General features: G+C 36.9%; 2 protein-coding genes across 2 annotated transcripts; both read left to right on the top strand.

The window, feature by feature from the left end:
• On the top strand, nucleotides 1–3,268 carry LOC143921482 (kelch-like protein 1). The gene is made up of 10 exons (XM_077444814.1): nucleotides 1–193; nucleotides 269–423; nucleotides 504–709; nucleotides 800–997; nucleotides 1,236–1,409; nucleotides 1,507–1,801; nucleotides 1,925–2,097; nucleotides 2,178–2,388; nucleotides 2,553–2,748; nucleotides 2,839–3,268. The coding sequence occupies exons 1-7, from the start codon at nucleotides 33–35 to the stop codon at nucleotides 2,014–2,016; spliced, it is 1,281 nt and encodes a 426-aa protein (XP_077300940.1). The 5' UTR covers nucleotides 1–32; the 3' UTR covers nucleotides 2,017–2,097; nucleotides 2,178–2,388; nucleotides 2,553–2,748; nucleotides 2,839–3,268.
• A 920-nt stretch (nucleotides 3,269–4,188) lies between these two features.
• Nucleotides 4,189–10,673, top strand: LOC143921630 (uncharacterized). Its single transcript, XM_077444987.1, has 3 exons — nucleotides 4,189–4,311; nucleotides 6,444–6,690; nucleotides 6,783–10,673. Exons 1-3 carry the CDS (start codon nucleotides 4,241–4,243, stop codon nucleotides 7,431–7,433), a joined length of 969 nt encoding a protein of 322 aa, XP_077301113.1. The 5' UTR covers nucleotides 4,189–4,240; the 3' UTR covers nucleotides 7,434–10,673.
• The last annotated feature ends 14,206 nt before the right edge of the window (nucleotides 10,674–24,879 follow it).

The following is a 24,879-nucleotide window of genomic DNA, read 5'->3' as shown; positions in this document are numbered from 1 at the left end:
TGTTATTGTATAATTTGATTTTTAGAAAAGACATGAGCATCGGGAGCAATATGACCGAAATTAGTGCCAATTTTGGTGACTCAACGGATTTCGAAATAGATGTGCAGCATGCGCATCTTTTCTCGAAATACATGTATCGGAAGTATGTCGAACAGGAGCAATGCGATACTGTGCTAGTTGTCGGCACTGCAAGGTTAGTCTTGCTTCAAATATTTAATGTATTATGTACATATGTTAACTCGAGGTTTTATGTTTAATCTGTTTGCAGATTCAATGTACACAAGTTTATTGTTATGTGCCACAGCGACTATTTGGCGGAGCGCTTAGAAGCATCACCGGAGGAAATTGTCTTGGACGATCGGGGCGATTTTCGTCTGGACACTTTGAGCAAAGCTATTGAATACTTCTACAGAGGCAAACTCGGTGAGAATTTAAACTTCGTTCGTACGAATTAATACATATGTACTAATTAGTACTAATGACAAATTTTACAATATTTGCAGATTTGGATCCTCTTGGGGCGATCCAGTTAGTTGAATTTTCGCGAACAAACATTCACTGCTATAAACTTGAGGATTATTGCGTGTCGTTCCTAGAAAGCGCATTAAATACTGAAAACTTCTTGTTAATCGGAAATTTTGCGAAGCATTATAGTTATTTCTTATTGCTAGAAAAAACGAGAGCTTACACAACTAAAAATTATGTTGACGTATGTATATTATAATTTTAGGTCATACATACGTATGTGTATTTATATTTTTTAATATTCATGAAATCTGTCTGTCTGTCTGCATTGTAGATAATTCAAGGGAGAGCGTTTCTCGATATAAAAGCTGACCAACTGGAGGAATTGCTGCAGTCGAATGATTTAAATGTCACCACAGAAGAGCAAGTGTTTATAGGCTTGAAGCTGTGGGTTCAAAAGGACTGGGACAATCGGAAGCAGCATTTGAATGCTTTATTTAAATTTGTTAGATTTCGTCTGTTATCTAAAGAGGTAATAATATTTTTAATTTGTTTTGTATATTGTACATACATATATTACATGTAATTCTTACTGTACTTTCTTAATGTGCTTTCATATGTACACATGTATGTATGTATGTATGTATGTATGTATGTACAATGTACTAATCATTACTTGATATAATATTTTGTTTTTAATGTGTGCTCGGCACAATAAATTTAAAAAGGTATGCGATTAATTGCTGAACGTTATAAATGTTTCGTTTCAGTTCATTTTAAACGAAGTGAAACCTCTTTGTTACAATCGTGTATGCTGTCAACAATTGTGGGATTTACTTGAATGGAATATGAGTCCAAAAAAGAGACCACGTCTATCATTGCAAAATGTAAAACCTAGAAAGAGCACACGAGGTATATTGATTGTAGGAAGACGTTCGGCAAAAGTAAGTTTAGTTTGTATGTAAATGCTTTAAATGCATATGTATGTACATAGATATATGTATATGTAATTATGTATATTTTTCAATGTTTTTTTTTTAGCTTGCCAATGAAATCCAAACAATAAGAGGAGATTTCCAGAAATGTTTGTCGTTTTACGACATGAATAAATTTTATAATCCCTTCGAGACGGTCATTCTTCGAGACCAATATTTAATAATGATTGGCCGTCGATCGAAGGAGGTGTTTATTCAATTTATTACTAAACTTTCAAATTTGTGCCGTCACGAAAGAAATGACAATAAATCGAACATTTATGTAGATTCTATTTGTTATAACAATATTTTGAAAAGTTTACTTTGGGGGATTGCAATACCGGCATTGGGTTTTTCAAAAGGTAAGTTCATTAATATTCAGCAACTCGTTGCTTTTGTTACCTTATTGTCGTTCACTTATTGTATGCAAATTTATTAACAATACAGTTATAATAATACGTATGTATAATATTTATATTGAATAGATGTACAGTTTGGATGTTGCCACAAAGGATGTGACGGCGCTTCCACAAATGGTACATGGAAGAAAAGATTTTGCAACCGCTGTTGTCGGTGACCATGTTTTCATCTCAGGAGGAAAAAATCCCTGTTCCAATGCTGCCACTGAAGACATAGACTTACAAACGAGTGTACATAGGTTGGTTGGTTGGTGAATATTTATGATGATTTTTTAATATTGTACAATGGATTACAACTAGTTTTTACGATTTTTCAAAGGTACGATTTCAATACAAGAAACTGGGCCTATCTATCCCATATGTCGGAGTGCCGACATCTCCATGACACCGTTGCACTAGACGGTGTCATATATGCAATAGGTGGAAAAAACGACAAAGAGGTATTCCTTAATAGCATGGAAACTTTCAATGTGGCCAGGAATAGATGGACGGCCGCTCCGCCGATGGCCGAAAAGAGAGCCCGGTTTGCTGTAAGTATTGTCAGGATTTTTTTCTGAAATCGATTATGTCTACATAATCGCCATTTTACATTGTATGTATTGTATTGTCATCATTTTAGAAAAATTGAATTTTGAATATTGTACATACATACATATATTATATATCGTTATATTCAGTCTGTTTCACTTTGTAGGCTGTTGCATTGGGAGGTTATATCTACGCAATTGGCGGCACCTGCGATATTATCAGCAATAGCAATAGCAATAGTACACACGACTCGGTAGAACGGTATGACCCGGAGGCTCAAACCTGGACATATGTTGCTAGTCTCCCTGAAGCACGGTTTGGGCATAAGGCTATCGTCCACGACGATAAAATTGTTTGCGTCGGTGAGTTGATTTTGATTTTGTAACAACCATTATTGTGTGTGTGTGTTTTTTGTATGCAAGTGATTAATATTTAATACATATTTATTTCAGGAGGTAATCACTTGTCGGTGCTAGAATACAGCCCCGATAGAGACTCGTGGACGATTATTGGATCCATTTCAACGAAACGATTCGATTTTAATATGCTAATTGCACCGATGCATTTACTGACTGGTTTTAATGTTTAATAATGAAAATGAAACTTGAATTCAAATGAGTAGTAACTTGTTTAAATGCATAACTTGTTTAATATTATGTACATATAATGTTTTCCTTTTAATGGTAACACTGTTGGCTTAAAACAGGATTTTTGTTTTGCATTTCCATTTTTATTTATTATATATTATATATGTATGTACATATGTAAGTACATATATGTGGAATTATTTGTACACATTCTTTATTTCATGAAAACTATTAACAGTTCATCCTGTTCTATATTTGTAAATATAATGTCACAAATATATTTTTTTCTCAAATGAAAAGAGTGTTTTTATTTATTTCATCTTATTTTAATAAACGTTTTGTTATTAATGTGATCACGAGTGGAAACTCAATCAATCAATGAAAATAATGGTCATCATTTTTTTAAGTTAAGTTAGTATCCGGTGAACCCGAGCTACCTTTTCATTTCAAAAACAATTCAGTTAACCAGTTTTTTGCACAACTTCAAACATCAAACACCTAATCATTTTCTCTCAACAAAATAAGACGTAAAAACTTATAAACTAGGTATTTTTGTACATCCATGAGTTTTATTGGACATTAAACGAAATTCATCGCAAGGTAAAAACCTTCATCGGCAGAAGTAATTGCACTCCAAAATGTTTAGACGGAGACAAAAGTGATTCTCTTTTATCGTTGGTAAACGAAATTCATCGCAAGAGCAATAATATGCATTCAATTATGCCACGATTCTGGACAAAACTTTCCTTATTTAAGTTTTCAGATTAAAAACCTTCATCGGCATAAGTAATTGCACTCCAAAATGTTAAGACGGAGACAAAAGTGATTCTCTTTTATCGTTGGTAAACGAAATTCATCGCAAGAGCAATAATATGCAATCAATTATGCCACGATTCTGGACAAAACATTCCTTTTTTGAGTATTCAGATCGAAATCCTTCTTCCACAGAAGTAATTGCACTCCAAAATGTTTAGACGGAGACAAAAGTGATTCTCTGTTATCGTTGGTTAACGAAATTCATCACCAGGAGCATACTTTGCGTTCAATTTAAGTTTTCAGATTAAAAACCTGCCGATGAGGCAGAAGTAATTGCACTCGAAAATGTTTAGACGGAACGGAGACAAAGGTGATTCTCTTTTATCGTTGGTTCATGAAACGAAATTCATGATTCAAAACTCGAAATTCGTAATTCGAAATTCGAAATTCGAAATTCGAATTCAACGAACAGCGTGTTGTTGCGCTGTCAGTCTAGTCGCTGCCTCGCACGATGTCGGGCGCTTCCGCTTCTGCTTCTGCTTCTGCCTCTGCCTTTGCTTCTGCTTCTGCTTCTGCTTCCCGGTGAGTGTTCTCATATTAATTCAATACCACACTAACACTAACCAGCTTCGTTAGAGTTCACTTCAGTTCACTTACGTCACGCGTCGCAGACTCTGTCTGTTTGCGAACTGTCACTTTGCGAAAACTCTTCCGCGCGCCAAAACACCCCTCGCCACTGGGATGGGACGATTGCTGGGACGATTGCGGTTTCATACATTCGCGCTGTCATACCCAATGCGAAATGCATGTTCCTTTCTCGTCTCCGTCTCCGTCTCCGTCTCCGTCTCGCGCTTTAATCCTTTCAATTTTCATTCATTCAATTTCACTGCGGACGCGCGCGCGTCTTCTCATTATAATTATTTATTGCGATGCGATATTTTACAAAATGTCATATGTAAATACATATTGTGGGTCTCGACATTGCGTAGCCGTCGCGACAACTACGGGATGTAGCTGTCCAGATGGGCTGGCCACCGGACTCTCCTGCCAGTCCGTGTGGTTGCTTGTCGGCCAGTTTCTTGCTGTGGTTCTGCATTTTCTTGGGGGGCTCTCCGCTGCTTTCCATGTATGCCGGCTTTATGCGGTCTACCGATACGGTGACATTGGAATCCTTAATTCTCAGTGTGAAGAACTTCGGTCCCTTCTTCAACACTGGCTGTAACGGACCCTTGGCAGCATCGTGTCTCAGGAACACCTGATCACTGGTGTGCAGGTCTTTGTTGGTTGATCTGAAGGTTGATCTTGTTCCATGGCGCCGCGGTGGACTGGCGTTTCTCAACCTCGCCCCATTTGGGACCGCAATCTCTCTGCTAGTTCCGCTGTGTTGGGTCCTCCGTTTCGTTGTGGAGCCAGAAACTCTCCCGGTAGCCGTAGCGGTTGACCATATACCAGTTCTGCTGACGTGGCATTGAGGTCTTATCGGATACCATGCCGATCGGATCCCCAGTAACACTGTCGGTAGGGCTTCCGTCCACCCTTCGTCTTGGTGGCACATGATCTATGTGTGTGTGTATGTTTGCATGTGTGTATGTGTGTATTTGTGTGTGTGTATGTGTGTACGTATGCATGTGTGTATGTGTGTATTATGTATGTGTGTGTGTGTGTATGCATGTATGTATGTACGTATGTATGTTTGTATGTATGCATGCATGTATGCATGCATGTATGTATGTATGTATGTGTTTGTGTATGTGTGTATTTGTGTGTGTGTGTATGTGTGTATTATGTATGTGTGTGTTTGTATGTATGCATGCATGTATGTATGTATGTATGTACGTATGTATGTTTGTATGTATGCATGCATGTTTGTATGTATGCGGCGGAAATTCAACATAGCCAGGTTCAACAGCAACTCTTCAGAACAACAACGTTCTCAAAATTTTTGGTGTCAACAAATGGCAACGTACCCTGTTATTGCTAAGAAAGCTCTGGAGATTTTCATACCGTTTGTTACTACATATCTTTGCGAGCAATCCTTTTCGAGGATGCTGGACATAAAAACGAATAAAAGGAACAGACTTTGTTGCGAAAATAACATGAGAGTGGCACTTGCCAATGTGAAGCCGCGCATTTCTGAACTAGTCTCTGAAAGGCAACAGCAGAAGCCATACTGATTTGCAGTAAATATTCATTATTATGTTTTTGTGTGAAAATCATGTTTTAATGGTTTTGTTCTTTGAACACAGTGATGTTGATGCACGGTTCATTTTGTGCACCAGTAAAATATATACCTATGTTTTGAATTTGAAAAAAATCATATTTTATTATTCCAATTAAGAGGGGTTCGGTGAATACGCATATGAAACTGGTGGGGTTCAGTACCTCCAATAAGGTTAAGAACCACTGATCTAGTAGCAGCATACTAGTAACATCCTATACGTTTCGATTAATGATTTATGATTTCACTTCATAACTGAGGGGACTCGGTATTTCTAAACAATGAGAGTTGTCATGATCAGCAAGCAATTGATCTAAAACCGGGATTTTTGGGTGTCCCAAAGTTCTTTTCGGGACGCCGGGACAAGCCCGGAATACTGAAACGCCTGGCAGGGCTATTTATATTCCAAAATCCTTAAACCGATATCGTTTGATGATTTTGTTAATAATACATTACAATTTTATTTTATTTTTATATATATATTTTTTGTTTTCAGAAATAGTTATACTTCTATTCTTCGGTTGAAGTGTGAAAAGCTTAAATACGAGATAGAGAATATCAAAATACAACGACAAGTATTGAGTATGTCTAGAAAAAATATTTTACTTCATATTGAAAATCTTAACATGAAATTCGTGCGTTTGAATTATGATATTTGTGAGCTAAAAAATCAAATGATAGTCAAATGTGATAATGAAATAAAACCTGTGAATGAAGACGATGCGGTACCCATAACACCTAAAGTAATTTTTTTTGTGTATTAATTAACCTTGAACTTGAACTGACTATCTACAATGTACTACATATTAATTTATTGTAATATTTATATTTTCAGGAAGAGGTTTTTGTTCTTGACAACCAAACAAATGCGGAAAACCGAGTACCATACATTTTGCTACTGAAAAGTAAAAATAAATGTGCATCACGAAAACGGGTATACATTGAGAAAATATTTGATACAGAAATCAAGGAGTGTTTTGAGATTATCAGCGTTGATCCTTTCGAAATATCGCCGGTTAATAATGATATAACACTTAAAGAGGAACACTATGAGGCAATGAAGCCATGCGTAATCAGGGGGCTTTCAAGTTGTAAAAATTTAATTCCGTGCATCACCGTTCAAGAATCTAAGAATTCAAAACAGCGCGCCTCCAGCAAAAATGGCATGAACGAGTCGACGACTAATTCAGACAAAAATAATGAATCTCCAAAAGTTGTTGAAGAAAGAAAAGGAAAAAATGTTATCGACCTAACGGATAGTGAGGAATCGTTTGCAAACTGTGTACAAAATACCGATGTATCGGCCAAAAGAAAAAATGAGACTGAAAGTAGTAGTAGTATGAAAGTTTTGAAAAAATGTGTCACAGTTCAAGATAGTTCAGTTGAAACTACTACGGAGATCACTAAAACTACAACGACAACGAAAGTTTTGAATCTTCCTAATATTAAAATAGATTTGGATGATGGTGTTATTGAAATTAATTAATTTAAAGAAATTATTATTTTGATTTTGTTTGAATCTCATATGGAATATTTTCCATAATACAATAACAAATTGCATTATCTTTTTATACACTTGGAATCGATTTGAAATTGACCTATTTTATTTTCAACTAAATTTTATACCTAGAAATACTACATTGAATGGGTGGGCGTAAATATGTAACTGAATTTCATATTAAAAACCTATGAAATTCTACAGACGACGAGCGTTTATAACTCCAGCATGTTATAATTTATTTAGAACGCTAAAACTATATACATTTCTAAGATATGTAATTTTTTTACATACAAACATTTACATAAAGGTTGCCAGATTTTCAAAAAAAGCATACCTGAATTTTATTAAAATATATTTTTTTCAATATACTATAATATTTAATGTTAACTTTCAATAACATTTTTTTTTTATTATAAAACAGCACAAACCATAAAAAATATCACAAATCTTTTGAATATTTTTCAATTCCAGTTTCATTTTTCAAAATATTTTCTGCATGTTCATTTCAAGTCTTTAAAAATTCGCGAAACTGCATGATATATTAGAATTTTATTTTTCTATCAACTCCAAGGTATTCAGCAACGGACGATTACATTCTTTCTGCAAAGCCGTCGTCAAAACTAAAAATTCGTACTAATGCTGCATTTGAGTAGGGAATCAAATAATTATAAGATGTTATTTTATAAAAATTGGTTACTTTTTAATTACTTTTAAAATGTTTTACCGATTTTTCGTTAGTCGATCATTTGGTCTTGTCTATCTCTATTCATAAATTTAATTTTTGTATTTCTTCCAATAAATCCAAGGGATTCCCAGAACTATGTATGCCATCGTATACGCCACTTTAAAACTCTCATTGTTTCCATTTTTTCTTACTAAGCATTCAAAAACTGCAATTATATTAACTCATTTACAACACCATCTTTACAGTTGTCTTTGACCGTATAAATTATCAGATCAATATTTCTCAAACTGTGGTGATTGTTGTATTCAATTTTGTATAAAATTTATATACTTAAACCTTTTGAGTGCTGACGTCTTTTTTTTTTAAAGCCCACCACGCTGAAAATTAGAATTATTTAGAAATCCAATAGAAAGCACGTATAAAAACCCTAGATAACTCTCGCCGACGATTTCGAGTTTTGTAAAGGTGTGTTTAGACTCTAATACATCTTGCAACAATATAAAATAAACAAAAGAAGTCTATTAATGAATGTATTTTTCCAAAACTAGTTCCATCTTCTTCATTGTTGTTAAAATGTAATGCTCACAATTTAAATGCCAAGCCACAATCTAAAATACTCAGCAGTTAGGGATTTCCATCGAGAAATTCTGTTATGGTTATAAATTCAGAAATTCCAGTGTCAACCAAGTCTTTATAAACATTGACACAGATTACACGACCCATGTTCAATGCATTTATTTTTTCAATGCAACCTGGAAAGGCTTAGCGGGTAGTATTCTTGTTTATTTTTAACATACTCAAAAAAACAACGCCGATAGTCATATTTCAGGCTGATGGGCTTGTTGGCATAACGCCGATCGGCGTTGGTCAGCATTCAAGGGTTAACGTAATAAACGATATATTTTAGATCATTGATATGTATGCTACGCGAGAAAAAAAATCATTTCAATATCTGAGGATTTGAAATCTTTTTTGAATTTTGGAATATCGATAAATTCTTTGGTAAAATAATCAAGCTTTAACTATAGAAATATAATTTTTTTTTAAATTTATTTATCGATATTTTGGAAAAAATATATGCTGGTATATCTATGATTGGATAATCTATGATTGGAATATTGAAACTAAACCTATTAAATAATATTTTTTTGTATGAAGTGTGAAGGATTTAAAAACATACGCTGTATTGATAGCCTTTGAATGAAGTTAATAAATTAATAATACAGCGGATGTCTTTACGGTCCATAGTGAGTTAATAAAGTTAATGTCTCTCTTGAGTTCCATTTAAAAATTTTCTTTGCAAATCGAGACGCAGGATTACAGTTACTAAATCGGGACATCCAACCCTGTTTACATAATATATATTTATATGACGTACATATATGTGGGTGGAATTCCTGAATAGATGACGCTATTCAGGACCACGATGGGATGTGGCGGTGGAATTGAAGATCAAACACGTGCGTTTTCAGTCATGTTGTTTATTAAAACGACACCACGCGGTGGTTTAACGACCAACCGCCCCCAGTGGAAGGTTAACTTCTACTAACTGTAAAATAGCGGTCCTTTCGCGCCCTCTGCCACTTTTCCATCCCCTCTCTACAATCGGTCGTAACATACCCTTTCTCAGCCATAGCCCATACATCAGCCTTTCGTTCAATCCCAACACTACATATACGTACATGTATTGTTTCTTACGTAACTTCAAATTTCTCATTAAATATGTATATTTTTATGACCTTGCCTGTCTGTTATCCTTTACTTCTTACAAAGTCTTAATTTGATCTTAGAATTTCTGAAATGGATTAAAAAAGATAATAATGAGAACAAATTACTGTTTTTTTTTTATCATTTATTCGTTTCATTGTATACAATGGCTATGACTATGTTTTAATTATATTTTGAAATATTTAAGAAATTAGTAATCTCACAAGTTTATCTTAGTATTAGTAAATTTTTTATAATAATTAATTATATTCAAATTTTATTAGATATGTTTAAATTTCTAGATCTTCTGATGAGAGCATCCAATTCCTATTGATAAGCACTTGGACTACAGGAGATACTAACATGAACTCCTGCGGCACTAGTACTTAGAAATAAGGAAGGATAGTTTCGTGAAAAGTATTAATCACTGCAGATTAATTTCTTTTACGTATTATAGTAATGTTTTTATGTACAATTTAAGTTGATATGTATAATATTTTTTTGATTTTTCGTTATAAATACGTATGTGTATAAGGATTTTCTTAAACATAATATGTAGGTTTGCATATATGTATGTGTGTATTGTATATGCATTATGTATGATATTATTTTCTTCTTGTGCTCGTTATTCATTAAGTGTCTTCTTCCGGTCAGTCATGCCACTCGTTTATTTATCATTTTCAATTGGTGTAAGTGATGAATAAAGCTTACACAGAATCACATCACAAAATTAATGATGTTATTGTAAGCCACCTATGTAATTGTAAACTGCTCATGTTTCGAATTTTGTATCGCCAGCGCGTGTATTACAAATAAAATATATTTTAAATATTAAAACATGTTTCAATACAACCAATTAATAATGTAATATTGTAAAATATGTAACACAGTCTCTTACCTGATACGAGCGCTTATGAAAATATCACTATTATGCAAGCCGCTGTTTATTAATCACAATTTGACCTGTTTGATAACCGAAGTATACTTTTGAATATACATAAAAAAGCCATTTTAAAGCATCGTAACATTTGGCTCATTGATTATGTGACGGGATTCTTTCACATTGCACCTCGGTAGTCGAAACTTTGAGTTTCCATTATTTAGCAGTGTTCATTTAGTTTATTTCGTTTACCAACTATAAAAAAGTATCACTTTTGTCTCTGTCGACCCATGTTAGAGTGCAAGTACCTCTGGCGAAGAAGGTTTTTAATGTGAAAACTTAAATAAGGAAAGTTTTGGCCTTAGTCATGGCATAATTTAAAGCATATTATAGCCCTTGCGATGAATTTCGTTTACCAACGATAAAAAAGTATCACTTTGGTCTCCGTCGACACATTTTAGAGTGCAAATACTTCTGCAGAAGAAGGTTTTTATCTGAAAACTTAAATAAGGAAAGTGATGATTTTCGTTTACCAACGATAAAAGAGTATCACTTTTGTCTCCGTCTAAACATTTTGGAGTGCAATTACTTCTGTGGAAGAAGGATTTCGATCTGAATACTCAAATAAGGAATGTTATGTCCCGAATCGTGGCATAAGTGAATGCATATTATTGCTCTTGCGATGAATTTCGTTTACCAACGATAAAAGAGAATCACTTTTGTCTCCGTCTAAACATTTTGGAGTGCAAATACTTCTGCCGAAGAAGGTTTCTAATCTGAAAACTTAAATAGGGAAAGTTTTGGCCCAAGTCGTGGCAAAATTGAACGCAAAGTATGCTCCTGGTTATGAATTTCGTTTACCAACGATAAAAGAGAATCACTTTTGTCTTCGTCTAAACATTTTGGAGTGCAATTACTTCTGTGGAAGAAGGATTTCGATCTGAATACTCAAATAAGGAATGTTTTGTCTAGAATCGTGGCATAATTGAATGCATATTATTGCTCTTGCGATGAATTTCGTTTACCAACGATTAAAGAGAATCACTTTTGTCTCCGTCTAAACATTTTTGAGTGCAAATACTTCTGTCGAAGAAGGTTTCTAATCTGAAAACTTAAATAAAGAAAGTTTTGGCCAAAGTCATGGCAAAATTGAACGCAAAGTATGCTCCTGGTGATGAATTTCGTTTACCAACGATAACAGAGTATCACTTTTGTCTCCTTCTAAACATTTTGGAGTGCAATTACTTCTGTGGAAGAAGGATTTCGATCTGAATACTCAAATATGGAATGTTTTGTCCAGATTCGTGGCATAATTGAATGCATATTATTGCTCTTGTCCAATTATTATTGCTCTTCTCAATGTCCAATTCTTTGATTTCGGTGATGGTTAGGTTCAGTTGGGTTAGGTTTGGTGGGGTAAGAACGTTTTGTGGATATTTTGGCATTGTCGAATTCTTTGATTTCGGTGTTGGTTAGGTTCAGATGGGTGAGGTTTGGTGGGGTATGAACTTTTTGTGGATATTTTGGCAATGTCGAATTCTCTGACTTCGGTGATGGTTAGGTTAGGTTGGGTTAGGTATTGTGAGGTAAGCACGTTTTGTGGATATTTTGGCAATGTCCAATTCTTTGATTTCGGTGATGGTTAGGTTCAGATGGGTGAGGCTTGGTAGAATCAGAACTTTTTATGGATATTTTGGCAATGTCGAATTCTTTGACTTCGGTGATGGTAAGGTTAGGTTGGATTAGGTATAGTGAAGTAAGCACGTTTTGTGGATATTTTGGCAATGTCCAATTCATTGATTTCGGTGATGGTTAGGTTCAGATGGGTGAGGTTTGGTAGGATAAGAATTTTATGTGGATATTTTGGCAATGTCGAATTCTTTGACTTCGGTGAGGATTAGGTTAGGTTGGGTTAGGTATTTTTAGGTAAGCAAATTTTGTGGATATTTTGGCAATGTCCAATTCTTTGATTTCGGTGATGGTTAGGTTCAGATGGGTGAGGTTTGGTAGGATAAGAACTTTTTGTGGATATTTTGGCAATGTCGAATTCTCTGACTTTGGTGATGGTTAGGTTAGGTTGGGTTCGGTATGGTGAGGTAAGCACGTTTTTTGGATATTTTGGCAATGTCCAATTCTATGATTTTTGTGATGGTAAGGTTCAGATGGGTGAGGTTTGGTAGGATAAGAACTTTTTGTGGATATTTTGGCAATGTCGAATTCTTTGACTTCGGTGATGGTAAGGTTCAGATGGGTGAGGTTTTTTTAGGATATGAAATTTTTGTGGATATTTTGGCAATGTCCAATTCTTTGATTTCGGTGATGGTTAGGTTCAGATGGGTGAGGTTTGGAAAGATAAGAACTTTTTGTGGATATTTTGGCAATGTCGAATTCTCTGACTTCGGTGATGGTTATGTTAGGTTGGGGTAGGTATTGTGAGGTAAGCACGTTTTGTGGAAATTTTGGCAATGTCCATTTCTATGATTTTTGTGATGGTAAGGTTCAGATGGGTGAGGTTTGGTAGGATAAGAACTTTTTGTGGATATTTTGGCAATGTCGAATTCTTTGACTTCGGTGATGGTTAGGTTAGGTTAAGTAAGGTATGGTGAGGTAAGCACGTTTTATGAATATTTTGGCAATGTCCAATTCTTTGATTTCAGTGACGGTAAGGTTCAGATGGGTGAGGTTTTTTTAGGATATGAAATTTTTGTGGATATTTTAGCAATGTCCAATTCTTTGATTTCGGTGATGGTTAGGTTCAGATGGGTGAGGTTTGGTAGGATAAGAATTTTTTGTGGATATTTTGGCGATGTCGAATTCCCAGACTTCGGTGATGGTTAGGTTAGGTTGGGTTAGGTATTGTGAGGTAAGCACGTTTTGTGGATATTTTGGCAATGTCTAATTCTTTGATTTCGGTGATGGTTAGGTTCAGATGGGTGAGGTTTGGTAGGATAAGAATTTTTTGTGGATATTTTGGCGATGTCGAATTCTTTGACTTCGGTGATGGTTAGGTTAGGTTGGGTTAGGTATTGTGAAGTAAGCAAGTTTTGTAAATATTTTGGCAATGTCCAATTCTTTGATTTCGGTGATGGCTAGGTTCAGATGGGTGAGGTTTGGTAGGATAAGAACTTTTTGTGGATATTTTGGCAATGTCGAATTCTCTGACTTAGAGGATGGTTAGGTTAGGTTGAGTTAGGTATTGTGAGGTAAGCACATTTTGTGGATATTTTGGCAATGTCCAATTCATTGATTTCGGTGATGGTTAGGTTCAGATGGGTGAGATTTGGTAGGATAAGAACTTTTTGTGGATATTTTGGAAATGTCGAAATCTTTGACTTCGGTGATGGTTATGTTAGGTTGGGTTAGTTATTGTGAGGTAAGCACGTTTTGTGGATATTTTGGCAATGTCCAATTCTTTGATTTCGGTGATGGTTAGGTTCAGATAGGTGAGGTTTGGTAGGATATGATCTTTTTGAAGATATTTTGGCAATGTCGAATTCTCTGACTTTGGTGATGGTGAGGTTAGGTTGGGTTCGGTATGGTGAGGTAAACACGTTTTGTGGATATTTTGGCAATGTCCAATTCTTTGATTTCGATGATGGTTAGGTTCAGATGGGTGAGGTTTGGTAGGATCAGAATTTTTTATGGATATTTTGGCAATGTCGAATTCTTTGACTTCGGTGATGGTAAGGTTAGGTTGGATTAGGTATAGTTAGGTAAGCACGTTTTGTGGATATTTTGGCAATGTCCAATTCTTTGATTTCGATGATGGTTAGGTTCAGATGGGTAAGGTTTGGTAGGATAAGAACTTTTTGTGGATATTTTGGCAATGTTGAATTCTCTGACTTCGGTGATGGTTAGGTTAGGTTGCGTTAGGTATTGTGAGGGAAGCACGTTTTGTGGATATTTTGGCAATGTCCAATTCTTTAATTTCGGTGATGGTTAGGTTCAGATGGGTGAGGTTTGGTAGGATACGAACTTTTTGTGGATATTTTGGCAATGTCGAATTCTCTGACTTTGGTGATGGTTAGGTTAGGTTGGGTTCGGTATTGTGAGGTAAGCACGTTTTGCGGATATTTTGGCAATGTCTAATTCTTTGATTTTTGTGATGGTAAGGTTTAGATGGTCGAGGTTTGGTAGGATAAGAACTTTTTGTGGATATTTTGGAAATGTCGAAATCTTTGACTTCGGTGATGGTTATGTTAGGTTGGGTTAGGTATTGTGAGGTAAGCACGTTTTGTGGATATTTTGGCAATGTCTAATTCTTTGATTTTTGTGATGGTAAGGTTTAGATGGTCGAGGTTTGGTAGGATAAGAACTTTTTGTGGATATTTTGGCAATGTCGAATTCTCTGACTTCGGTGATGGTTAGGTTAGGTTGGGTTAGGTATTGTGAGGTAAGCACGTTTTGCGGATATTTTGGCAAAGTCTAATTCTTTGATTTTTGTGATGGTAAGGTTTAGATGGTCGAGGTTTGGTAGGATAAGAACTTTTTGTGGATATTTTGGAAATGTCGAAATCTTTGACTTCGGTGATGGTTATGTTAGGTTCGGTTAGGTATTGTGAGGTAAGCACGTTTTGTGGATATTTTGGCACCGTCCAATTCTTTGATTTTGGTGATGGTTAGGTTCAGATGGGTGAGGTTTGGTAGGATAAGAACTTTTTGTGGATATTTTGGGAATGTGGAATTCTCTGACTTCGGTGATGGTAAGGTTAGGTTGGGTTAGGTATTGTGAGGTAAGCACGTTTTGTGAATATTTTGGCAATGTCCAATTCTTTGATTTCGGTGATGGTTAGGTTCAGATGGGTGAGGTTTGGTAGGATAAGAACTTTTTGTGGATATTTTGGCAATGTCGAATTCTTTGACTTCGGTGATGGTAAGGTTAGGTTGGGTTAGGTATGGTGAGGTAAGCACGTTTTGTGAATATTTTGGCAATGTCTAAATCTTTGATTTCAGTGACGGTTAGGTTCAGATGGGTGAGGTTTGGTAGGATATGAAATTTTTGTGGATATTTTGGCAATGTCCAATTCTTTGATTTCGGTGATAATTAGGTTCAGATGGGTGAGGTTTGGTAGGATAAGAACTTTTTGTGGATATTTTGGCAATGTCGAATTCTCTGACTTCGGTGATGGTTATGTTAGGTTGGGGTAGGTATTGTGAGGTAAGCACGTTTTGTGGAAATTTTGGCAATGTCCAATTCTATGATTTTTGTGATGGTAAGGTTCAGATGGGTGAGGTTTGGTAGGATAAGAACTTTTTGTGGATATTTTGGCAATGTCGAATTCTTTGACTTCGGTGATGGTTAGGTTAGGTTAAGTAAGGTATGGTGAGGTAAGCATGTTTTGTGGATATTTTGACAATGTCCGATTCTGTGATTTCGGTGATGGTTAGGTTCAGTTGGGTTAGGTTTGGTGGGGTAAGAACGTTTTGTGGATATTTTGGCAATGTCGAATTCCCTGACTTCGGTGATGGTTAGGTTAGGTTGGGTTAGGTATTGTGAGGTAAGCACGTTTTGTGGATATTTAAGCAATGTCCGATTCATTGATTTCGGTGATGGTTAGGTTGAGATGGGTGAGGTTTGGTAGGATCAGAACTTTTTGTGGATATTTTGGCAATATCGAATTCTTTGACTTCGGTGATGGTAAGGTTAGGTTGGGTTAGGTATGGTGAGGTAAGCACGTTTTGTGGATATTTTGGCAATGTCCAATTCTTTGATTTTTGTGATGGTAAGGTTCAGATGGGTGAGGTTTGGTAGGATAAGAACTTTTTGTGGATATTTTAGGAATATCGAATTCTCTGACTTCGGTGATGGTTAGGTTAGGTTGGGTTAGGGATGGTGAGGTAAGCACGTTTTGTGGATATTTTGGAAATGTCCAATTCTTTGATTTCGGTGATGGTTAGGTTCAGATGGGTGAGGTTTGGTAGGATCGGAACTTTTTGTGGATATTTTAGGAATATCGAATTCTTTGACTTCGGTGATGGTAAGGTTAGGTTAGGTTAGGTATGGTGAGGTAAGCACGTTTTGTGGATATTTTGGCAATGTCCAATTCTTTGATTTCAGTGACGGTTAGGTTCAGATGGGTGAGGTTTGGTAGGATATGAACTTTTTGTGGAGATTTTGGCAATGTCGAATTCTCTGACTTCGGCGATGGTTATGTTAGGTTGGGTTAGGTATTGTGAGGTAAACACGTTTTGTGGATATTTTTGCAATGTCCAATTCTTTGATTTCGGTGTTAGTTAGGTTCAGATGGGTGAGGTTTGGTGGGGTATGAACTTTTTGTGGAGATTTTGGCAATGTCGAATTCTCTGACTTCGGTTATGGTTAGGTTAGGTTAAGTTAGGTATTGTGAGGTAAGCACGTTTTGTGGATATTTTGGCAATGTCCAATTCTTTGATTTCGGTGATGGTTATGTTCAGATGGGTGAGGTTTGGTAGGATAAGAACTTTTTGTGGATATTTTGGCAATGTCGAATTCTCTGACTTTGGTGATGGTTAGGTGAGGTTGGGTTCGGTATGGTGAGGTAAGCACGTTTTTTGGATATTTTGGCAATGTCCAATTCTATGATTTTTGTGATGGTAAGGTTCAGATGGGTGAGGTTTGTTAGGATAAGAACTTTTTGTGGATATTTTGGCAATGTCGAATTCTTTGACTTCGGTGATGGTAAGGTTAGGTTGGGTTAGGTATTGTGAGGTAAGCACGTTTTGTGGATATTTTGGCAATGTCCAATTCTTTGGTTTCGATGATGGTTAGGTTCAGATGGGTGAGGTTTGGTAGGATAAAAACTTTTTGTGGATATTTTGGCAATGTCGAATTCTCTGACTTCGGTGATGGTTATGTTAGGTTGGGTTAGGTATTGTGAGGTAAGCACGTTTTGTGGATATTTAAACAATGTCCGATTCATTGATTTCGGTGATGGTTAGGTTGAGATGGGTGAGGTTTGGTAGGATCAGAACTTTTTGTGGATATTTTGGCAATATCGAATTCTTTGACTTCGGTGATGGTAAGGTTAGGTTGGGTTAGGTATGGTGAGGTAAGCACGTTTTGTGGATATTTTGGCAATGTCCAATTCTTTGATTTCAGTGACGGTTAGGTTCAGATGGGTGAGGTTTGGTAGGATATGAACTTTTTGTGGAGATTTTGGCAATGTCCAATTCTTTGATTTTTGTGATGGTAAGGTTCAGATGGGTGAGGTTTGGTAGGATAAGAACTTTTTGTGGATATTTTAGGAATATCGAATTCTCTGACTTCGGTGATGGTTAGGTTAGGTTGGGTTAGGGATGGTGAGGTAAGCACGTTTTGTGGATATTTTGGAAATGTCGAATTCTTTGATTTCGGTGATGGTTAGTTTCAGATGGGTGAGGTTTGGTAGGATCAGAAGTTTTTGTGGATATTTTAGGAATATCGAATTCTTTGACTTCGGTGATGGTAAGGTTAGGTTAGGTTAGGTATGGTGAGGTAAGCACGTTTTGTGGATATTTTGGCAATGTCCAATTCTTTGATTTCAGTGACGGTTAGGTTCAGATGGGTGAGGTTTGGTAGGATATGAACTTTTTGTGGAGATTTTGGCAATGTCGAATTCTCTGACTTCGGCGATGGTTATGTTAGGTTGGGTTAGGTATTGTGAGGTAAACACGTTTTGTGGATATTTTTGCAATGTCCAATTCTTTGATTTCGGTGTTAGTTAGGTTCAGATGGGTGAGGTTTGGTGGGGTATGAACTTTTTGTGGAGATTTTGGCAATGTCGAATTCTCTGACTTCGGTTATGGTTAGGTTAGGTAAAGTTCGGTATTGTGAGGTAAGCACGTTTTGTGGATATTTTGGCAATGTCCAATTCTTTGATTTCGGTGATGGTTAGGTTCAGATGGGTGAGGTTTGGTAGGATAAGAACTTTTTGTGGATATTTTGGCAATGTCGAATTCTTTGACTTCGGTGATGGTTATGTTAGGTTGGGGTAGGTATTGTGAGGTAAGCACGTTTTGTGGAAATTTTGGCAATGTCCAATTCTATGATTTTTGTGATGGTAAGGTTCAGATGGGTGAGGTTTGGTAGGATAAGAACTTTTTGTGGATATTTTGGCAATGTCGAATTCTTTGACTTCGGTGATGGTTAGGTTAGGTTAAGTAAGGTATGGTGAGGTAAGCACGTTTTGTGGATATTTTGACAATGTCCGATTCTGTGATTTCGGTGATGGTTAGGTTCAGTTGGGTTAGGTTTGGTGGGGTAAGAACGTTTTGTGGATATTTTGGCAATGTCGAATTCCTTGACTTCGGTGATGGTTAGGTTAGGTTGGGTTAGGTATTGTGAGGTAAGCACGTTTTGTGGATATTTAAGCAATGTCCGATTCATTGATTTCGGTGATGGTTAGGTTGAGATGGGTGAGGTTTGGTAGGATCAGAACTTTTTGTGGATATTTTGGCAATATCGAATTCTTTGACTTCGGTGATGGTAAGGTTAGGTTGGGTTAGGTATGGTGAGGTAAGCACGTTTTGTGGATATTTTGGCAATGTCCAATTCTTTGATTTCAGTGACGGTTAGGTTCAGATGGGTGAGGTTTGGTAGGATATGAACTTTTTGTGGAGATTTTGGCAATGTCGAATTCTCTGACTTCGGTTATGGTTAGGTTAGGTAAAGTTCGGTATTGTGAGGTAAGCACGTTTTGTGGATATTTTGGCAATGTCCAATTCTTTGATTTCGGTGATGGTTAGGTTCAGATGGGTGAGGTTTGGTAGGATAAGAACTTTTTGTGGATATTTTGGCAATGTCGAATTCTTTGACTTCGGTGATGGTAAGGTTAGGTTGGGTTAGGTATTGTGAGGTAAGCAGGTTTTGTGGATATTTTGGCAATGTCCAATTCTTTGATTTCGATGATGGTTAGGTTCTGATGGGTGAGGTTTGGTAGGATAAGAACTTTTTGTGGATATTTTGGCAATGTCGAATTCTTTGACTTCGGTGATGGTAAGGTTAGGTTGGGTTAGGTATGGTGAGGTAAGCACGTTTTGTGAATATTTTGGCAATGTCCAAATCTTTGATTTCAGTGACGGTTAGGTTCAGATGGGTGAGGTTTGGTAGGATATGAAATTTTTGTGGATATTTTGGCAATGTCCAATTCTTTGATTTCGGTGATAATAAGGTTCAGATGGGTGAGGTTTGGTAGGATAAGAACTTTTTGTGGATATTTTGGCAATGTCGAATTCTCTGACTTCGGTGATGGTTATGTTAGGTTGGGGTAGGTATTGTGAGGTAAGCACGTTTTGTGGAAATTTTGGCAATGTCCAATTCTATGATTTTTGTGATGGTAAGGTTCAGATGGGTGAGGTTTGGTAGGATAAGAACTTTTTGTGGATATTTTGGCAATGTCGAATTCTTTGACTTCGGTGATGGTTAGGTTAGGTTAAGTAAGGTATGGTGAGGTAAGCACGTTTTGTGGATATTTAAGCAATGTCCGATTCATTGATTTCGGTGATGGTTAGGTTGAGATGGGTGAGGTTTGGTAGGATCAGAACTTTTTGTGGATATTTTGGCAATATCGAATTCTTTGACTTCGGTGATGGTAAGGTTAGGTTGGGTTAGGTATGGTGAGGTAAGCACGTTTTGTGGATATTTTGGCAATGTCTAATTCTTTGATTTCAGTGACGGTTAGGTTCAGATGGGTGAGGTTTGGTAGGATATGAACTTTTTGTGGAGATTTTGGCAATGTCCAATTCTTTGATTTTTGTGATGGTAAGGTTCAGATGGGTGAGGTTTGGTAGGATCAGAACTTTTTGTGGATATTTTAGGAATATCGAATTCTTTGACTTCGGTGATGGTAAGGTTAGGTTAGGTTAGGTATGGTGAGGTAAGCACGTTTTGTGGATATTTTGGCAATGTCCAATTCTTTGATTTCAGTGACGGTTAGGTTCAGATGGGTGAGGTTTGGTAGGATATGAACTTTTTGTGGAGATTTTGGCAATGTCGAATTCTCTGACTTCGGCGATGGTTATGTTAGGTTGGGTTAGGTATTGTGAGGTAAACACGTTTTGTGGATATTTTTGCAATGTCCAATTCTTTGATTTCGGTGTTAGTTAGGTTCAGATGGGTGAGGTTTGGTGGGGTATGAACTTTTTGTGGAGATTTTGGCAATGTCGAATTCTCTGACTTCGGTGATGGTTAGGTTAGGTTAAGTTAGGTATTGTGAGGTAAGCACGTTTTGTGGATATTTTGGCAATGTCCAATTCTTTGATTTCGGTGATGGTTAGGTTCAGATGGGTGAGGTTTGGTAGGATAAGAACTTTTTGTGGATATTTTGGCAATGTCGAATTCTCTGACTTTGATGATGGTTAGGTTAGGTTGGGTTCGGTATTGTGAGGTAAGCACGTTTTGCGGATATTTTGGCAATGTCTAATTCTTTGATTTTTGTGATGGTAAGGTTTAGATGGTCGAGGTTTGGTAGGATAAGAACTTTTTGTGGATATTTTGGAAATGTCGAAATCTTTGACTTCGGTGATGGTTATGTTAGGTTGGGTTAGGTATTGTGAGGTAAGCACGTTTTGTGGATATTTTGGCAATGTCTAATTCTTTGATTTTTGTGATGGTAAGGTTGAGATGGTCGAGGTTTGGTAGGATAAGAACTTTTTGTGGATATTTTGGCAATGTCGAATTCTCTGACTTCGGTGATGGTTAGGTTAGGTTGGGTTAGGTATTGTGAGGTAAGCACGTTTTGCGGATATTTTGGCAAAGTCTAATTCTTTGATTTTTGTGATGGTAAGGTTTAGATGGTCGAGGTTTGGTAGGATAAGAACTTTTTGTGGATATTTTGGAAATGTCGAAATCTTTGACTTCGGTGATGGTTATGTTAGGTTGGGTTAGGTATTGTGAGGTAAGCACGTTTTGTGGATATTTTGGCACCGTCCAATTCTTTGATTTTGGTGATGGTTAGGTTCAGATGGGTGAGGTTTGGTAGGATAAGAACTTTTTGTGGATATTTTGGGAATGTCGAATTCTTTGACTTCGGTGATGGTAAGGTTAGGTTGGGTTAGGTATGGTGAGGTAAGCACGTTTTGTGGATATTTTTGCAATGTCCAATTCTTTGATTTCGGTGTTAGTTAGGTTCAGATGGGTGAGGTTTGGTAGGATAAGAACTTTTTGTGGATATTTTGGGAATGTGGAATTCTCTGACTTCGGTGATGGTAAGGTTAGGTTGGGTTAGGTATTGTGAGGTAAGCACGTTTTGTGAATATTTTGGCAATGTCCAATTCTTTGATTTCGGTGATGGTTAGGTTCAGATGGGTGAGGTTTGGTAGGATAAGAACTTTTTGTGGATATTTTGGCAATGTCGAATTCTTTGACTTCGGTGATGGTAAGGTTAGGTTGGGTTAGGTATGGTGAGGTAAGCACGTTTTGTGGATATTTTTGCAATGTCCAATTCTTTGATTTCGGTGTTAGTTAGGTTCAGATGGGTGAGGTTTGGTGGGATATGAAATTTTTGTGGATATTTTGGCAATGTCCAATTCTTTGATTTCGGTGATAATTAGGTTCAGATGGGTGAGGTTTGGTAGGATAAGAACTTTTTGTGGATATTTTGGCAATGTCGAATTCTCTGACTTCGGTGATGGTTATGTTAGGTTGGGGTAGGTATTGTGAGGTAAGCACGTTTTGTGGATATTTTGGCAATGTCTAATTCTTTGATTTTTGTGATGGTAAGGTTTAGATGGTCGAGGTTTGGTAGGATAAGAACTTTTTGTGGATATTTTGGCAATGTCGAATTCTCTGACTTCGGTGATGGTTAGGTTAGGTTGGGTTAGGTATTGTGAGGTAAGCACGTTTTGCGGATATTTTGGCAAAGTCTAATTCTTTGATTTTTGTGATGGTAAGGTTTAGATGGTCGAGGTTTGGTAGGATAAGAACTTTTTGTGGATATTTTGGAAATGTCGAAATCTTTGACTTCGGTGATGGTTATGTTAGGTTGGGTTAGGTATTGTGAGGTAAGCACGTTTTGTGGATATTTTGGCACCGTCCAATTCTTTGATTTTGGTGATGGTTAGGTTCAGATGGGTGAGGTTTGGTAGGATAAGAACTTTTTGTGGATATTTTGGGAATGTGGAATTCTCTGACTTCGGTGATGGTAAGGTTAGGTTGGGTTAGGTATTGTGAGGTAAGCACGTTTTGTGAATATTTTGGCAATGTCCAATTCTTTGATTTCGGTGATGGTTAGGTTCAGATGGGTGAGGTTTGGTAGGATAAGAACTTTTTGTGGATATTTTGGCAATGTCGAATTCTTTGACTTCGGTGATGGTAAGGTTAGGTTGGGTTAGGTATGGTGAGGTAAGCACGTTTTGTGAATATTTTGGCAATGTCCAAATCTTTGATTTCAGTGACGGTTAGGTTCAGATGGGTGAGGTTTGGTAGGATATGAAATTTTTGTGGATATTTTGGCAATGTCCAATTCTTTGATTTCGGTGATAATTAGGTTCAGATGGGTGAGGTTTGGTAGGATAAGAACTTTTTGTGGATATTTTGGCAATGTCGAATTCTCTGACTTCGGTGATGGTTATGTTAGGTTGGGGTAGGTATTGTGAGGTAAGCACGTTTTGTGGAAATTTTGGCAATGTCCAATTCTATGATTTTTGTGATGGTAAGGTTCAGATGGGTGAGGTTTGGTAGGATAAGAACTTTTTGTGGATATTTTGGCAATGTCGAATTCTTTGACTTCGGTGATGGTTAGGTTAGGTTAAGTAAGGTATGGTGAGGTAAGCACGTTTTGTGGATATTTTGACAATGTCCGATTCTGTGATTTCGGTGATGGTTAGGTTCAGTTGGGTTAGGTTTGGTGGGGTAAGAACGTTTTGTGGATATTTTGGCAATGTCGAATTCCCTGACTTCGGTGATGGTTAGGTTAGGTTGGGTTAGGTATTGTGAGGTAAGCACGTTTTGTGGATATTTAAGCAATGTCCGATTCATTGATTTCGGTGATGGTTAGGTTGAGATGGGTGAGGTTTGGTAGGATCAGAACTTTTTGTGGATATTTTGGCAATATCGAATTCTTTGACTTCGGTGATGGTAAGGTTAGGTTGGGTTAGGTATGGTGAGGTAAGCACGTTTTGTGGATATTTTGGCAATGTCCAATTCTTTGATTTCAGTGACGGTTAGGTTCAGATGGGTGAGGTTTGGTAGGATATGAACTTTTTGTGGAGATTTTGGCAATGTCCAATTCTTTGATTTTTGTGATGGTAAGGTTCAGATGGGTGAGGTTTGGTAGGATCAGAACTTTTTGTGGATATTTTAGGAATATCGAAGTCTTTGACTTCGGTGATGGTAAGGTTAGGTTAGGTTAGGTATGGTGAGGTTAGCACGTTTTGTGGATATTTTGGCAATGTCCAATTCTTTGATTTCAGTGACGGTTAGGTTCAGATGGGTGAGGTTTGGTAGGATATGAACTTTTTGTGGAGATTTTGGCAATGTCGAATTCTCTGACTTCGGCGATGGTTATGTTAGGTTGGGTTAGGTATTGTGAGGTAAACACGTTTTGTGGATATTTTTGCAATGTCCAATTCTTTGATTTCGGTGTTAGTTAGGTTCAGATGGGTGAGGTTTGGTGGGGTATGAACTTTTTGTGGAGATTTTGGCAATGTCGAATTCTCTGACTTCGGTGATGGTTAGGTTAGGTTAAGTTAGGTATTGTGAGGTAAGCACGTTTTGTGGATATTTTGGCAATGTCCAATTCTTTGATTTCGGTGATGGTTAGGTTCAGATGGGTGAGGTTTGGTAGGATAAGAACTTTTTGTGGATATTTTGGCAATGTCGAATTCTCTGACTTTGGTGATGGTTATGTTAGGTTGGGTTAGGTATTGTGAGGTAAGCACGTTTTGTGGATATTTTTGCAATGTCCAATTCTTTGATTTCGGTGTAAGTTAGGTTCAGATGGGTGAGGTTTGGTGGGGTATGAACTTTTTGTGGAGATTTTGGCAATGTCGAATTCTCTGACTTCGGTGATGGTTAGGTTAGGTTAAGTTAGGTATTGTGAGGTAAGCACGTTTTGTGGATATTTTGGCAATGTCCAATTCTTTGATTTCGGTGATGGTTAGGTTCAGATGGGTGAGGTTTGGTAGGATAAGAACTTTTTGTGGATATTTTGGCAATGTCGAATTCTCTGACTTCGGTGATGGTTAGGTAAGGTTGGGTTAGG

This window comes from Arctopsyche grandis, chromosome 2, assembly GCF_051622035.1.
Source record: "Arctopsyche grandis isolate Sample6627 chromosome 2, ASM5162203v2, whole genome shotgun sequence".
Lineage (NCBI taxonomy): Eukaryota > Metazoa > Arthropoda > Insecta > Trichoptera > Hydropsychidae > Arctopsyche > Arctopsyche grandis.
The sequence above is the reverse complement of the archived record's forward strand: the minus strand, read 5'-3'. Positions and strand labels throughout refer to the sequence as shown.

Excerpts from the sequence above, each read along its gene's own strand:
- LOC143921482 (XM_077444814.1), top strand. The coding sequence starts at position 33 with ATGAGCATCGGGAGCAATATGACCGAAATTAGTGCCAATTTTGGTGAC. Across the intron at positions 1,410-1,506 it reads TAGGAAGACGTTCGGCAAAA|CTTGCCAATGAAATCCAAAC; the intron begins GTAAGTTTAGTT and ends TTTTTTTTTTAG. Across the intron at positions 1,802-1,924 it reads GGCATTGGGTTTTTCAAAAG|ATGTACAGTTTGGATGTTGC; the intron begins GTAAGTTCATTA and ends TATATTGAATAG.
- LOC143921630 (XM_077444987.1), top strand. The coding sequence starts at position 4,241 with ATGTCGGGCGCTTCCGCTTCTGCTTCTGCTTCTGCCTCTGCCTTTGCT. Across the intron at positions 4,312-6,443 it reads GCTTCTGCTTCTGCTTCCCG|AAATAGTTATACTTCTATTC; the intron begins GTGAGTGTTCTC and ends TTTTGTTTTCAG. Across the intron at positions 6,691-6,782 it reads CGGTACCCATAACACCTAAA|GAAGAGGTTTTTGTTCTTGA; the intron begins GTAATTTTTTTT and ends TTATATTTTCAG.